At 39.8% G+C, this 16668-nt stretch overlaps 1 protein-coding gene across 1 annotated transcript; it reads right to left on the bottom strand.

Annotated features, from left to right (window-relative positions):
- Positions 1–10: 10 nt before the first annotated feature.
- Positions 11–16578, bottom strand: jazf1b (JAZF zinc finger 1b). Its single transcript, XM_062422173.1, has 5 exons — positions 16434–16578; positions 7186–7258; positions 6274–6470; positions 4997–5166; positions 11–1860 (listed from the first exon to the last, which is right to left on the bottom strand). Exons 1-5 carry the CDS (start codon positions 16546–16548, stop codon positions 1684–1686), a joined length of 732 nt encoding a protein of 243 aa, XP_062278157.1. The 5' UTR covers positions 16549–16578; the 3' UTR covers positions 11–1683.
- Positions 16579–16668: the final 90 nt, after the last annotated feature.

Genomic DNA, 16668 nt, shown 5'->3' with positions numbered 1-16668 from the left:
GACAAGAATCTTTAGGCACACATCAGAGGAACTTTTATTTTAAACGTAACAAAAGTTTCCATGAAGCAGCTTTTTGAAGAAATACAGTACATCACCATGAGTTTCTGCAAACAACCTCTGGCTTTGCCTCTACCTCATACACATTAAAGTATTGTTTGTTTTTTTATTCCCAGAAACATATGAAAATATAATTTAATGCACTTAACACATAACAATACATTCACTGTACACTATATCAAAGACTTCACCTCCATACTGGCAGTACAATACTGTCACAATTTTAAATTGGATTGTAGTTCCTTAACACTAACATCCATGCAGTGAAGATGTTATCTCATGGCTCACTGTTGATAAATCATCTAGTGGCAACGTGAGATTCTGCAGTTCATTATTTATGATTCAATGTTTGCTTAACTGACAAATTGTTATGGCACTGTAAGAGCCGCATATGTTTGTCTTACAACCTAACAGCACGACTGTAAGAATTTATACAAGACCCCTTTTTCTTTTATCCATGACAAGGACAATCACATGGATTCACATGACCCGGGTAAAACATCTGTATTCGGCTGAATTTGTCTGCACTTGTCACAATGAAGCCATAAAAAGATCTGTACTGATTGGAATGGTTTACAATTCAAGGCAACTACATAGAGAAATATCACAATACTGCAAACACTGGAGGTTTGGTGTACATCTTCGATGATGCAAAATTAGAACTTGCCATCTTTCTGCTCTGAAGGCCTTTTTACTCGTTCCGGCAGCTACTGTACAAACACCAGAAACGAGATATTGGCTAAAATGTGTATTTGTTGGCAACTTGTTACAAAAAGTGCTTCATTCCCTCACTTGTAAAATAGCAAGGAGAACTTCTTAAGTCAGGAAAGCAACCAGGAACATTAGGAACGTTGAGTTCCTGCGATCCTTGGATCAGAACACTTGGGCAGGATTGTGGTGCTGAAATGCTTGCAAACATCACCTGAGATCATCCTTTGGTGCTCACACACACGTGTTTGCAGTAAAACAGTTGAAAAAAAAAAGAAAAAAGGTTTGGAAATTTTTTTGACATGAAAGGCAAAGTTCAAAAGCTGATTATTAACGTCTGAGCATGAAACATGTACAAATGGTTTCAGGTTGGATTTCTGTTATACAACATACTTTTTTTTGTTTGCCTCTGTCACATTTTAGCACTTAACTGAGACACTGTATTACAGGCATGGTATTGGTGCCTTCTTCCTCAAATGAAACATCCAAATCTTTCCTCAGTTTCGACTGACTTCACGCTGCCTTTAAAGCAGGACGCCTTACATGCTAGACTAGCTTGCTAGGCCATTCTCTACTGTAAAACAAACATGCCATCATTGCCATCGAGCACCATGTGTCAAAAAAATTAATTCATATAGATAGAATAAATTCAATTCAATAGATATGATAGTTTGAATGTGCAAAATATAAAACTGTGAACTAGATAATAAAGATTCTGAATAAAAATTAAGGATCAATAATAAAACATTTATAACATGCAAAATATGAAAAAAATAGTGTCATAGAAAGAAAGAGAAGGACAGGGGGTCGAAGACGAAGGGAACAGGGTGGGAAGAAGAAACAGCTTTTGCTGGTGACAGTGAAGTTAAGATGATTGGGGAATGTCCTAAAGGAGAGTGCTGGTCGCTCACTCAGGCTCTACTGCTGCATCTTGCGGATGATGTCAGTAGAGATGGGTGGGTGGAAGTTGATGGTGTGGTGGCGGAGACCCTGAGATGTTTTGTAGCTCTTTCCACATCGGCACTTGAAGGGTTTGCGCACCCTTATCTGGGTTCGGTGGCCGTTCTTGGCATGATACTTGATCCCATTCACATTCTGTAATGAAGCAGAAAGTTTGAACAAGTTTCTGCAGGTCGTTTTCATAATTAGCATTGGCTGAGTTTCCCCACAGCTACACAGCATGGCCATAAGTATGTGGACACTCAAACATTACATCCATGTAATTGTTGAATATCTAATTCTAGTGATACGATCTGGCTCACAATGTTCTAATTAATCCTAAAGGTGTTTGATGTATCTGGGTCGAGTCAAGTTCTTCGGCACAAACTCTTTTCTGTATAGACTTTGACTTGCTTTGTGCAAAGGAGCATTGTCATGTTGTTTCATAAATCCCCCAAGATCTTGAGAAAAGATTTTAAAGCATACTATCCAGTCAATCACTGCTTTCTGTAGCTTTAAAGGGTAGGTTCACAATTTTTCAAGTCAGTTGGAACAACAGTCAGGTGCCTTAAATGAACATTGAAACATGTTTTGTTCGCAGTGATATTTCCTCCTGTTTTGGCTTTTGGAAGATTCCCTCCAATGTAAGTGATAGGAGACAAAATCCACAGTCCTTGTTTTGAGTGAAAATGTATTTAAAACTTTATTGGATGATACTATGAAGATATCTTCCACAGTTACAGGTCTTTTTAGTAAAAAATCCACTCTTTGTGTATCAATGGACTGTTTTCCTGTTTAGCTGCAGTGGAAGGATTGTAACTAGGGATGTCAACAGTTATCTGTCAATTGGTTAACTAGTCTGAGGTAAAATTTGAAGTGTGTAAATTAAGGTCAGTGTGGGACCTTTTCTTCCAGTAAGGAAACAAAGTCAAATGTAAGTTGTGTGATGCTACTCTTCAGTTTAGTAGTAGCACTGGAATTATGCTATACCACATTAAGAACAAGTACCCATCTGCCATGTCTGAGGATGGCTCGCTGTTGCAGCTAAAGATTATATTGATGCTAGCCAGGGGGAGAAAGTGTGATGTGCATCAGTCTAAGGCCGTTGCTCAGTTGGTGTGCTGAATGATTGTGACTGATAATGCTGTCAATCAGTGTGGTATAGGATGAGGGATTGAAAGAGCTAGTTTGGTACCTAAAGTTTGAGTATGTTATGCCATCAAGAGCTACTGAACACACTGAAAACACTTTGAGGAAAAGAAGGATGAGCTAAAAGTCAAGCTAACCAGGGCAGACATGTTAGCTCTGACCAACAACAGCTGGATAGCTCTCATTAATGAAAGCAACAACTGCTGGTTAATGGGTGTCTTTCGAAAGCAAAATTAACCTAAACTGATATCCCTAACTGTAACAAAAACAGAGCACTAAAATGACGGTAACTGGAAGAGCTGGCCTGATTTGACTAATTTTGGTTGGCTGCATATTAGCTTCAAATAAACTTTTAAATACACTTTTGCATGAAAGGAGGGCTGTGGATTTTGTCCTGCATTACTTACATTGAAAGTGCATTATGAAGGGACCTTGTAATGGTCAGCATGGACAGGAGGAATGATTACAGTAAGAAATACATGTGTCAATGTTCATTTGGGCATGTGAATCATGTTTTAGGATAGACTTGAAAAATTGTGAAACTATCCCTTAAGATAGAGTATGTGGACTGGGGTGTCCATATATATTTGGCCTTGTAGTGCATCTCTTACATAATTTTAGAACAAAAAGAGGACCCCACTGAACATAATTCTGTGGAAATAAAATGTGCTCTAGTTACAATATACTGTAGTTCTGCCACTAAACAGATGCCTAATGCTGCCTCAGACTAAGTCATTGCCCATAACCCTGTCATTCACGTCAGCAATGCAATTTTCTCAGGCTGCACATAATTTATCCCAAACCACACAGACCAGATGTGAATGGAAAATCCAGTAAAACCACACATTATTGAAGTGGACTAGATGTATGCATTTATGTTGACATGCTGTAATGCTCAACTAAGAACCAGTTTTCCATTGTCAACCACAAGGTATCTTCTGGTATTTTGCTTTTGACGTCCTTATTTCTGTAGGCAGATAAAACCACATATCTCACTTTGTTCTATACAAATGTATGAAGTATTCATGTTTAAGCCATACAGTAAGTCAGCGCTTCTCAGACTTTTTCTTGTCAAGGACTCCTAAACTGACACAAATTAGACCACGGAACCTCACTGAATAAGATTTTCTCCCAGGGTCTCCGATCTGATAAGATTTTTGTTTGTAGATGTTTTATTACAGAAAGTGCATGAAACCCATGATCAAAATAGTCATACATTTTTGCTGGGGACCATCTGGAACCCCCTCGAGGACCCCTGGGCGTCCACTTTGAGAACCACTGCAGGAAGTAATAAGGGGTGTAACAATACATCGCTCTACATCGATGCATCGATTCAATGATCAACTAGCCAATAGCATAGATGCAAAATGAAAACATCGATCATCATCTTTAAGACGCATGTTGATTTTGAATTGTATTCTCCTGGCATGTTGGTCTCTGGCCAAGAGTGCACACCTCCAAACAAAATGCAAGCGGTGCCATGGCAAACGGCCAGAAAAAAAGTCCATGAAGATATCCTGACCAGCTTTTTTCCACAAAAACTAAACCACAACTCTAAATGAGCGATGAGTTTCACTAATGTGATTTCACATTTCAGCAGCCAGCAACATGTCTGCAGCCAGAGGCAAGTCTATCATCAAATGCTTCGGACATACTATAAACTTGGCCACACAGAAATGCCTGCTGCTGCTGCTGCTGCTGCTTGTCTTTTGGGCAAAGTGATGCAGGTTGTCTCATTTTTCTACTGCAGCACGGTAGACAAGGCAGTTTTGAAAAAGAAGCAAAAATCCTGCTTTAATGTATAAAAATAGTGACTTAATGTACTTTCAGTTTTATTTTGTAGGATGTGAAAATTTTAAAGCTCAATGTATCAAAATGTGTCACTTTTTTTATTAAAAATGAATAGGCTTGACTAATTTTCATTTAAATGTCTGGTTGAGCTGTGATTTTGAAGTGATTTTGTTAAATCGGCATATAATATTGTCTTATATCGATCGCTGGCTCCTGAATCAAATCATAATTGTATCGTGGCAGACTTAGTGATATCTGCAAACATTGAGTCGTTGTCCATTGAATTGATATAATATCATATCGTGAAGAAACGACCTTTGGAGTAATCTAAGAGATGTTGAGTTGAACTAACCTTGTATCTCTTTTTACAGCCTGGGACAGGGCAGGCAAATGGCTTCTCGTCTCCTCCGTTCATGCACATGGAGCTGAGGATGGACTCAGAGCTGATGGCGCTCTCTGTGGTCCACGACTCATCACTGTCAGACTCCTCAAAGTCTACCTCCTCTTCATCACATTCACTACCTGTGGGAGGGCGAAAAACAGCCAAATGGTGAATGACTCAGTCTCAGGGCATCACCACCAGAGATGTAATCATACCCAACCATCTCCAAGAAGCTGTAATTTATGCACTCTTCATGACTAATCTTTGGCAAGTAGACCCTCTCCTTTGAGTCTTTAGGCTGACAAGCCTGAACATTTCTCAACATGTGCTTTGGGGCAGGGTTCCCATGATCTCCATTTTATGTGCGTTATGGTGCCCAAGTTTTCGGAAAAACTGAAATATGCCAAACGTGGGAAAGAATTCATGCATTTTATTGAGGTCTTAGGGTCAATCAGCTGCTGCTGAGTCATCAATTAATTTAAGACGTTAAGGCAGAAGACTAGCTGCAAAACCACATGAGCTAAAACATGACCGAACATTAAAAACTGCATACTTTAAAAAAACAAGGACATGACATTCAAATATTCCAAGAAAGCAAAATAATCCAACAAAAAACAACTTGTATAACATACACAAATAAGCTGGACTATGAGAGCCGTCCCAGATTCTCTGTAGCTTGAATATGAGCTGTGATAGAAATATGTTTCCTCAAGCCCAGCATTTATCTGCAGTTCCTTATTGTAAGACACGAGGAGTAAGACAAAAAATGAAAAATATCTTTAAGATGTTACCTACAATTTAAAAATGAAATATCACACAATTCAGTTCAAGGATCAGTATCAGGAGGATAAAAAAGCTGTTTGTAGAAAATAGCCAATAATATCATTTCATTTCAATCAATAAAATACATGTATGTTTTGCTATTAGATCTGAAAATATGATGAATAAAGAGGGCCAATATCTCTACATTATTTTCAGTTGTTACCACTGCTTTTCTCGCCAGTTACAGAGAGTGAGGCAAGGCATTCAAGGCATTTTTTGTGACTCTTACTTGATGCCTGAAGAGGACAATCACTCTTTGATTCATATCTCCTTCAGCAGTGTGGATGTTTGCTCTTAAGGTGTCTTGGAAATGAACCTCCAGACTGGAAAGTTCATTTACTTACTGTGACACCACTCTGCTTGCCTAAGCTGAGTGTGTATTTCACTGCGACTAAATACGAGGTGAGTGTGTCAAGAATGGTTACCTGTAGGCGTACTGCTGCGGAATGAAGAGGAAGGGGTTATGGGTGGGGTAACTGGGGGGGTGAGGTTTCCACTGGTGTGGCGAGGCGGAGTGGAAACACTGCTGCGACACAGACTGCCTGTCAGAGACAGAGACAGCTTGGGCTGCACCTTCTTCTTCAGAGTCTCGTGCTCTCGCCGTGCTGCATCTGTCATGAACCTGTGGTGAGGGATGAAAAGTTGGTCAGGGTTTGAAAGCTTTTCATTAAAGTAGGGTCTGTCATAGATTTGTCACAGTGGGACTGTCTTGATGTTGTGAAAGTTATCCTATTGAAGGTTTGCTATTACAAAACACATGCTTGTGCAAAAAATCGTTGGCTCCATGCCCATCAAAAAAAATACACAAGGGTTTATGATGGATAGCAAAGTCTTTGGTAAATCATATCATAAAAATAAAATGTTAACACAGAAATTGTTAAAGCAGAAGTGGAATTAACATATTAAGCGATAACCACATCAAGATGTATTTGTGAAGGCAGGGAGACAGCGGCAGACCTTCTTGTAGAATGGCTTGTTGCATAAGGCTTTTAAAACTATTCAAATCACCATATCAAAGACGACTGGGATGCATCCAGTGCAATAAAACAACCCAACTACCAAATACAGAAGCAATTCATCTAAGCAATCCACCAGATGACATCTGAAATCACTGGTGGAGCCTCATATGAGCAAACACATTACAGCAGTTACACTCAGTGATGTAGAGACTTTGATAGATAAATCTTTACAGGCCCAAAGACTAATAACATTAATGTCATAATTATTTAGGTGAATTTATGATGTAGATATACTTGTATATGTGTTACTGCATAAATAAGTGCAAACTTATTGCTAAACTGCTAAACTTTTGCTAAACTTACAGTACATTTCTTTACCTGTTGATATAGCTGAGGGCAACATATGTAGGCTGCTGCTGCTCCTGCTTCTCCAGCAGACGGGGGTCTGTGTCTGAGCAGATGAAGAAGACAATGGAGTGGGAGAGTTAGACACATACTGCACGTATAGACAGTGGCACAATGCTGTACTATTAGAACAGAATAAAGACATGTCACATTACAAAATACTGAGAACATCAGTGTGCTCAGTTTTCTTTTTCTAGCACTCTTTGTGCCGGATACCATCCTTCTCTGCAGAGACATCCCAACCAACCAGACATTAGTAATGCAGTGACAAAGACATGTCAGATCCTTTAGGCACATTTGTGATTTGTGATATTTGGATATATAAACAAAAATTTGACATGATCCCTCACCAGCTTCCCACCCACAGTCCTTGTTTTCAAAGAAACACCTGCACTGTTATTGGCAGCTTTCCCAGCAGCTCTCAGGCACAGAGGAAAGGAACGGCGGTGCTTCCTTAACAGAGTTTATTCATTTGGATGGGATTTTTTTTTTTTTTACTTTAAATGTTAAAACTGGGCTGGAGACAATGAGACACACTGATCAGTACAAACTTTCCGGTAGGTTTTTGGTAAAAAGACTAGGCAATAAGGCAATATTCAAATGTCTTGCAGTGGATTACAATATGCTGCATGCTTGAAGATTGACACTGTACCTTTAATCTTTGCTGAATTTATATACATCTGTGCCTTCTACAACCAGAGTCTACTTTTGCACCTGTATGTATAGGTCCACATTTTGTTTTCATACAAAAATGGTATCGTTCCTGTACCTTTATTCCTCTATTTTTGACTCTTAAAGAAGGGGGCTGTACACATTATACTGAAGTTTTGCACTCTCCTACTCAGTTTGCCCCTGAGCAGTGAGCAGCACTTATCACCCATCTGACTTTGTGGCAAACAGTAGCAGACTGTGGTTAAACTGGGTGAGACCCAGGTATGAATGTTCATGAATGTGATGAGCTATGCTGTGAAGGGGCATGAATGCCAACTAGTTGAATAAATGATAATAAAAAGTAATTGGGAGAAAAACCAAAAATGCGGGATATTGTGCAATATGCACTTCAATTAGTACAAACATTATGTCTTGCACCACTGTCTAGACTGTAGTCACTGTGGAGTAGAGGGATGCTGGGGTACCTCCACAATCTTCACACTGGTTACTTATGTAAGCTTAAAGGTACAGTGTGTAGGATTTAGTGGCATCTAGCGGTGAGGCTGCAGATTACAACAACCTGAATACACCTCCCCCTCCTAAATTCTCTACATGCTGAGACTCAGGAGCATGTAGGAGAACCTACAGTGGCCGCAAAAGAAAAAGACGTGAAAGACCCTCTCTAAAGCCAATGTTTAGTTTGTCTATTCTGGGCTACTGTAGAAACATGGTGGAGCAACATGGTGGGCTCTGTGTGAGAGGACCCCCTCCCTATGTAGATAAGGTAACGAAAATACAACGATTCTTCTTTTCAGCTGATTATACACTAATTAAAACATACTAAGAAATATTATATTACATTTCTGCCAAGTCCATTCTGATAGATGCTACTAAATTCTACACACTGCACCTTCAAGTTGAATTGGCTGCCCTTTGCTCTCTTTGCTGTATGATTAGGCTACTTCCCAGTTTGTGACACTGCTGTTTAAAAAAAATATATAACAAGAATGTAACAAAAGCTTCTCTACAGACACCACATTGCTCATACGTGACACATACTGTGTTTTCCATGCTGCTCTCCAGACATTCATCTTGTTCGGTGGTGCTAAATGTACAACAATCGCCAATCTCCACACCCTGAGGTGAAGCGGGCCTGACTTCAAACACTCTTCCCACTGCCATCCATGTGGGAGAAGAGAGATGCCCCATAAAACAACACTGTCTACCACTTACCAGCTGAGCCTCCCTGTCTGCCTCTGCCAGAGCTGTGAAAGACTGCTACCCCCATGTGGTTAAACATATTGCTAGTTTCCATCCACATGCTCATTTATACACAGCCGTTACACCTAAGGGTGTCTGTGACATTAAATTATAAATTTTGCAAAGATTAATAACTGAAGTGCAGCTTAAACAAAATCTGTACAATCAATGAGCAAAATAAAATCAACATGAGTCCACTCCTGGTTGATGTAATTGAAAAATGACATAAAACACATGGAAATAGTGTGGGCAACACCTTTGTGAGCTTATAATAAAACCCTGAGTCATACACAATTATTACTTCCACCTACAGCGTTGGGCTTTTTCTCCTGTTGGTTTGTTTGTCTGGAACAAAAAAACTAAAAATAAACTTGCTGGACAAAGACCACGTACCAACGGTTGGTGTTTGGTGTTGATCAAAATGAATATAATGAAAACAGAAACTTGACACAAAATCCCGTAGTTATTCCTGCAGGGGCAAGACTAGGGTTGGTTATCAAACATCAGTACCAGATGTAATTTGTTTGTACTCTTGATTATCAATAACTGTATTGAAAGTTTGAATAAAATAACTTGTCATAGTAGTTTTGTTTACTTATGCTTTGATTAGAGATTTCTGAGCTAAATCAGGAAAACAGCTTGTTGTAGACTCTTTTTGGTTAGGCTAAGTTTTTGAGAAATTGAGAAATGAAAATACAAATTAAATGGGGAAAAAAAGAACCACTCTTTAAATGTTTGAAAGATACTGAAATTGTATAAATTGAAGACACACACACACACACACACACACACACACACACACACACACACACACACACACACACACACACACACACACACACATAAAGGAAACACACAGCACAGACTGCCCTCTGTATTGTAATAGTGTATACTACTGACTTAATTCTGTCATGGAGGAGGTGAAAGGTGATGTTGACCAGTTAAACTCAAAGCAAGCCAAGTGTACATAAGACAAGCACACATTTTAGAGGTCTGACAGTAATTTACGACAACAAACCAATCACTCTCACTTTAAGCAGAAATGGGTTTGAAAAGACACAGGGCATCATCCGCTCAGTGCCTGAGGCCAAGCCGCTTGGTTGATGCTAAAAAAGTGGCAAAGTTTTATGACACTGGCAGGTAGGCTCTAGGAACAGCTCACATCTCAGTGCCTAGAGACTCAGGAGGTTTCTCTCAAGGTCTCAATCGTGAGCAAGTGTTTCATTAACAGCAGATTTATCCCCGGTGAGAAAGACAGCACACCTCTCTTTACTCTCCAGCCAAAGTCATGGAAACAGAGTAGAAAAAGACACGTTCATAACAGCACTATTCCCCTGCCAAAATCCGGAGGCAGTGCAGAGACTATTTTAAGCATTGTGTGTTCGTATGTGTGTGCATGAGTGTATAAGAAAATACCTCCTAAGATCTCTAATGAGCCTCCAGGAGTGTAATGGCAGTCTGCTCACAGACTGCTCAAACAGCGGTGGATCAATCTGTTCCCACACACTGTAAATCACACACACCTCAGGTGGGGCCTGGGGAGAAGGAGGCCTGCAGGGATTGGTTCCCCGCAGTCTCCGCTGTTCTTTTGGGGCCACCAGCAGTCAAGGACCAGGGTGAAGGCGCCTCAAGTAGAGATGAGAACCCCTCTAATCAAACTACACAGGTGGTCCACCTTGGTGGCCAAATATTTGAAACCTTCAGAGAAAGAAAAAAGGGGTCTTTATTTAGCGCCCTTAGTTTCCAAGGTAAACGATTGTTTACCTGCATAGTGAAAAGTGAGGTGTGGACAAGCAGAACAGATGAAGTATAATACATTAAGTATGTACTGTGTGTAATGATACTAGTCATTTTCTGATTTTTTAAATGTCTTAAGCACATATGAAGCATTGACCTATCTTTAGCGTGGGTGTGTAAAATGTTTCTAAAGGAGCTTATGCTGGCTGAGTGAGTGGTTGTAGTGTGTGAGTGCAGAAAACATACATGATGCAATAACTTGTTCTCATTAGGGCCCCTAGGAAACCAAGGGACGATCACACAACAAACCTTCCTAAGGCAATGGAGGAAGTGACGCCTCCTGCCCTCTCATAACGCCCTCCACGACCCTCACACAAACACATGTGCACGCACACGTATACACATACACACACATGTCCCAGACGCACAGCTCCCTCTCTCATTTCCACCATAGTCTGGCTCTCCCATACACCCTCATGTCCAAATGCACTGTGGGGTAGAGCAGAGTGGCGAGCATTATGGTGACATGTTTATGGCGGCTCTGATCAGCAGGGGACATTACCAGGAGTGGTGGCACAGGTAATTCATTACGATGTGACCTCTGAGGAGGAAATGAAACGGAGTCAAGCTCCATGTGTAAGCTGTCTTTACAGGTTACTGAAAAAACATGGGGAGGTTCAAATGATCCATCAAAAATATGTTCAGTACAGACAGCGACTTAAACATATACGCATGCACTAATTCATACACACATCCACAAAGACACGTTTGTACAAACACACAGATAAACACATGGGAACATATATTAAACACACACATTCATTGCTGCTTATTGTATACGTATGGTGCTAAGGTTTCAGTCATTTTTAAACAAGTATGCCATTCTTTTTAGGCTGCAGTTGATGATATCCAGCTCTTTGTGCCAGCATTCAGCATCTTTAAATTTGGACATTATTAGACTGTGTACAACACCAGTACAGCATTTGGTTTATGTTTTAATTACAGGTACTCAGTGTGCATTTATGTCACACTTATTAAGAATAGTTTTTACCAGTTAATCAGCCAGGCTAATATACTGACAGACAACAACTTATTTCAGAAATATTGGTATCTGTGTTTATTTCAGGCTGATAAATATAAGAACAGAAATGCGTTTGAGGTCATTTAGAAACAGTGTCACCGTATAATAGTTTGTCCACCAAAGTGCACTGGCAAGTTAATAAACTGTAAAATGTCCCCCTCAGTAAATATTTTAGTCATAATACATAAAAAAGGTCAATATCTCTTCATAAATTAAATATCTTTTGGGCCATATTCATAAATGCAGGGGTGTTTAATACATTAGGCTTTTAAATGAAGACATAAACTATTTCAGAAAGAAAATACACAATTTTCCATGTGCAGCGTTAGGAGAGGAAACCTCAAATTAGCAGAATCTAAAAAAGACTGGACAATATCTGACGTTAAATAACATCATCCATTAAAGTATGTAAGATTTAGTAGCATCTAGTAGCAGATGAACACACATCGCCTACCCCCCCATTCCAAGCATGTAGGTCGCCATGATGATGATAATGATAATGATGATGAAATTATTCTTATTATGCACACTACTTAAAACATACTTCCATTTTAGTTTGTTCCGCTCGATGACACCAAATCTTACATACTGATGCTTTAAAGTAAATCACTCTTACTCTTAGAAGACTTTTCAACAAAACAGGCATCAAACTACATCCCAATGTTATGTAATGTCAACATTAGCAGTACATTATCTCCTATGAGCAATGTTGTATGGAGTACAGCAGCCCCTCATCTCCCAGTCATTGCACAGGAACAGGAGCAGCGGTGTCGGGGGATGGGGAAATGTAATTAGGCCCACCAGGTGCACAGATCAGGGAACTAGTTACTGCTTTTCAAATTTATTACTTCCGCGCAGTTTTTGGGGGTGCATACCAAAATCTCCTAAATGAGCCTCCAGCAAGGATTGGCAACAAACAGACCCATTGTTACTGAGCCTGGACACTTCAGGCCATCGTTACACCAGGCCCCAGTAGTACACACATGCACAGGTCTAAATAACACAGTCACTATTTGCTTCTGGTCTATAGAAGCCTGGTCGCTCAGTGACAAAGTAAACATTTCATTGGTTTAGTGTGTGTAGTTTTTCATACCACACAAGAACACCAGACCATTGAGGAGATCTTTCAAGCTTAATAACATGACTTAGGCTCAGTACTAAAACTTTCCTCTGGTTCTGCTGTTGTTTTCTGGGGCTAATTAGCATCTGCTCTCTTAAACTTGGCTGAAATCATTCACAAAGGTCTAAGCGGACCACCCAACACTCATATTATCACCTTAAGTTGGCTGCCACGACGGTGGAATGTAGGTGGATGAAAAATAGCTGCTTCATTTTAAGATTATTGAATCGTGAATGTTTAGAGCTAGAAATTGTTCTGTAACTGGATTTTATTTGATATCAGGTCCAAGCTTAGCTTTCAGAAAAATGAGTAACTCTTACTGCACATTGCTGTCTGTGTTCATTTATATTATAAATAAAAAAACTCTTAACATAAAGTTTGTTATCATCAACTGGAACCAATGAAATCTTGGGGCTTCTTTCAATACCCTCCTCAAAGTACAGTAAAAAAAAAACAATATGCAGTGTTCAAGTATAAGAAGTAACTGTAAATCTCAACTGTACACTATACTGTTAAATGAGACTGGGGTGTGAGTTTTGGTCTGTAATATCTGATTGTACAGGCCAGCTCCCGTTACCAACAGCAGAGCAGCGCCACCTCTTGTTCACAGACCTAACCAGCAGGCCGGCTGGGGAAAACAGGCACAAGAATGTTTGCTTGTTTTCCAGGCGCCTAATTATAAAGGAGAACGTGCTTTAAGCAGCAGGCCACCAGATGAGGAGGAAGACAGGCCAAATCAAGCACTCTGTCTGTAATTATGCTTCACAGGCACTTGGCACAACGCGCAAGATTTCGCACTTCTCAGAGTGGGCACAGGCCAGCGGACAAAGGAGGGGGGCAGCAAAGTTTTTCCACTCTCAGCCAACTAATTGCCTCATTATTCCCCCAATAAGTCATTTTTCTAAAGCTAACACCTCGGACACATGCACTTCACACAATCAGAGGGCAGAGGATATTAAAGGCAGTCAAGCAACAAACAAGAACAACAGAGACAGCTGGGCCTTGTCAGCTTCAATAATAAGTGTCTGAAATATTAGATTTGGTAACAGATGCAGGAACTAACAGTGTCAAACTGTGAGGAGGGGGATTCACTTAGATAAAAGACATAAAAACTTTAAACACAAGGAGCTAAACATCTCTACAAAACTAAAGTTGTTGTTTCTAAATGACTTTTTGCTGAGCTTTATTAAATACAGGGTTAAAGCAATATGGTATGGAGGATTGAAGCAGACAATACATAAATATTAAAACTAACAAAGTGATTAAAGGGAGCTTATACATTGGCAATACGACACTTAACACAAACACTAAGTTCTTAAAAACTCAAAACTATTTCATTTTCATAAATCTCTTAAGTAAATAAAAATATAATAAATTAGACCAGCATAAAAGTACCGTATAAATACACCTGTTCACAGCTTCTCTTTCTTTTCAAAATGAGAGAAACATTGCATTGAATTTCATATAAATAAAATGATCCCATACAGTGAATATAATATCACTAAATTTAACAACAAGCACATTCTCATTTATTAGGCACTAACTGGAATTAGCCATGAATTGTTAAATTATCAGAAAACAATCATAACACTTTATGATAAAACAGCTCAGACAAAGTTTTTATGGCTTGACCAATCATGACTGCATGGTCTTCACCCAGTGGTAGTTAACATTCTTGTTCAGCAAAAAAAAAAACAACAACCAAAAAACCAAACTAGAGGTGGTGCTGTTTGTGGTGGGACAGTCAAGAAGACTGTTGGTGGGTTTAGCATGTGAGCTGGTGAAGGAATACCTATCTTCATGTGGGATTTAAAATCATATGAATACAATTAGGAAAAAATATAATACATTTGAACTATTTTAATGACCATATGAGAGTTAAAAGTCACCCTCAACACCAGCAACACATGTCTGTCTCTACTGGTTGTACTTTCTTCTGTTTGTGCACAGGTAGTAGTAAATTAGTGAGCAACACTGATGACATCATTAAGTCTGGCCTATAACACAAGTCTGCATATTTAATTGACACAACCCAAGCTTGAATACAATTAGTAATGAATCAGGCATGTCTATAATATGTGTAACTGTTATGTTGCAGTTTCACACTTATGTTGGGTGACATACTTTTCAAAGGATTGCAATAATGCAAAATTCAATAACTGGCCACTATGTAACTATCAATATAATGGACAACACCACACATCCCTTACACAGCTTTCAGGTCAGAAAACAGACTTTCTTCAGTTTGTTACTCCTTCCTCTACATTGAAATAAGGACCAACACAGGAGGTCATTCCTGCCCACTGCATCAGCCATCTACAATGACTCCCCTTTGTGCAAGGAGGGGAGACTCATCCACTGAATGGCAATGCACTATGCAAATTGTACATTTAATTTGCACATTACTAGCAAAATCTGCAATTTGCAATGCACATTTTACATTACGTCTTGCTCATCTAGTACAGTATTTTTACTTGATTTTGTAAGCTATGTGTGTAATTGTTTTGGGGTTTTTTTTTCATTTATGACAAGGTGCTGTAACACTGAAATGTCCCTTTGGTGATATATAAAGTACTCTATCTATGCAGCGGTCTGTTTATCCATGTATGTATGTATGTATGTATGTATGTATGTATGTATGTATGTATCTATCTATCTAACTATCTATCTATCATGTTGTAGCCTAATATATAGCATCTATAAAACCTACCAAAACCAAATAGTGTGCTAAACAGTTATCAAGTTGCAATAGATTAACAAGATAACAAGATAACACTACATCATGCAATTAGAGAGTGGTTGGTTGCATCCACACAGTGTGAACTCCCTGGTGCAAACTAACACTTCTAAAGTGATAAATAAAACATGACATGACAGTGACTTGCTTTTAAAAGTGCATAATTGCTTCCAGCAAGTTGTATAATTTAACCAGCCTACAGTATGCTGTCAAGCGGATGGAAGCCAGCACAAAATAACCCAAATAATCAGTGTTCATCACTTCTCCACTTTTCAATCATTGACTCTTGTTGACTGCAAGTTGACTCGCGACCCTTCAGGGCAGCTCTGCGCGCGGGCCTCGCGCTGCAATAATGTTGCACGAGCGAACCGACGAAGCGTAAAGAAACAGTCTGCCTGTCGAGTGTTTTAGTGCCGGTGGAGCAGCTACCTGAACCGAGATACATCGTTTATACCGGCTCGCGGGTGTTGAACAGGAACTGCAGTATCTACACAGACACATCAACAGCCACCACACCTAGCAACAGGGTTGTCAGGACGCAGGAAGTAACTTGCTAGCTCGCTAACTTAGCACCTCTGCTAGCTGCAAACCTCGGCCATTGCAGCCTGCAGCGCTCACTACTTGTCGGCTCTTACCAATGTGGTTATCCTCGATGTGCACGATGAGCTCGGCCAGAGAGTCGAAGTGAAGTCCACAGCCCCCGAATCTGCAAGCGTTGGAAAAGAAAGAAGCAGCGGCGATGCCTGTCATGGTCGCTGCTGCATTGGAAATGAGGGCAGGCAGCAGCAGCAGCTAGCAGCGGGGAAACAGCAGGCGGACAGCGGTTTAACAGCTGGAGCAGCAGGGGTGGTGCGCGGTGACTTTTTCCGA

Source organism: Scomber scombrus, chromosome 7 (genome assembly GCF_963691925.1).
Source record: "Scomber scombrus chromosome 7, fScoSco1.1, whole genome shotgun sequence".
In the NCBI taxonomy this organism is placed as follows: domain Eukaryota; kingdom Metazoa; phylum Chordata; class Actinopteri; order Scombriformes; family Scombridae; genus Scomber; species Scomber scombrus.
This window is presented reverse-complemented; position numbering and strand designations above follow the sequence as displayed.

What these genes read in the sequence shown, in the direction of transcription:
- jazf1b (XM_062422173.1), bottom strand. Translation starts at nt 16,548, where the DNA reads ATGACAGGCATCGCCGCTGCTTCTTTCTTTTCCAACGCTTGCAGATTC. An exon ending in CATCGAGGATAACCACATTG is followed by an intron (nt 7,259 to 16,433) that starts GTAAGAGCCGAC and finishes TCATCTGCTCAG; the next exon opens with ACACAGACCCCCGTCTGCTG. An exon ending in GCCCTCAGCTATATCAACAG is followed by an intron (nt 6,471 to 7,185) that starts GTAAAGAAATGT and finishes CCCTCACCACAG; the next exon opens with GTTCATGACAGATGCAGCAC.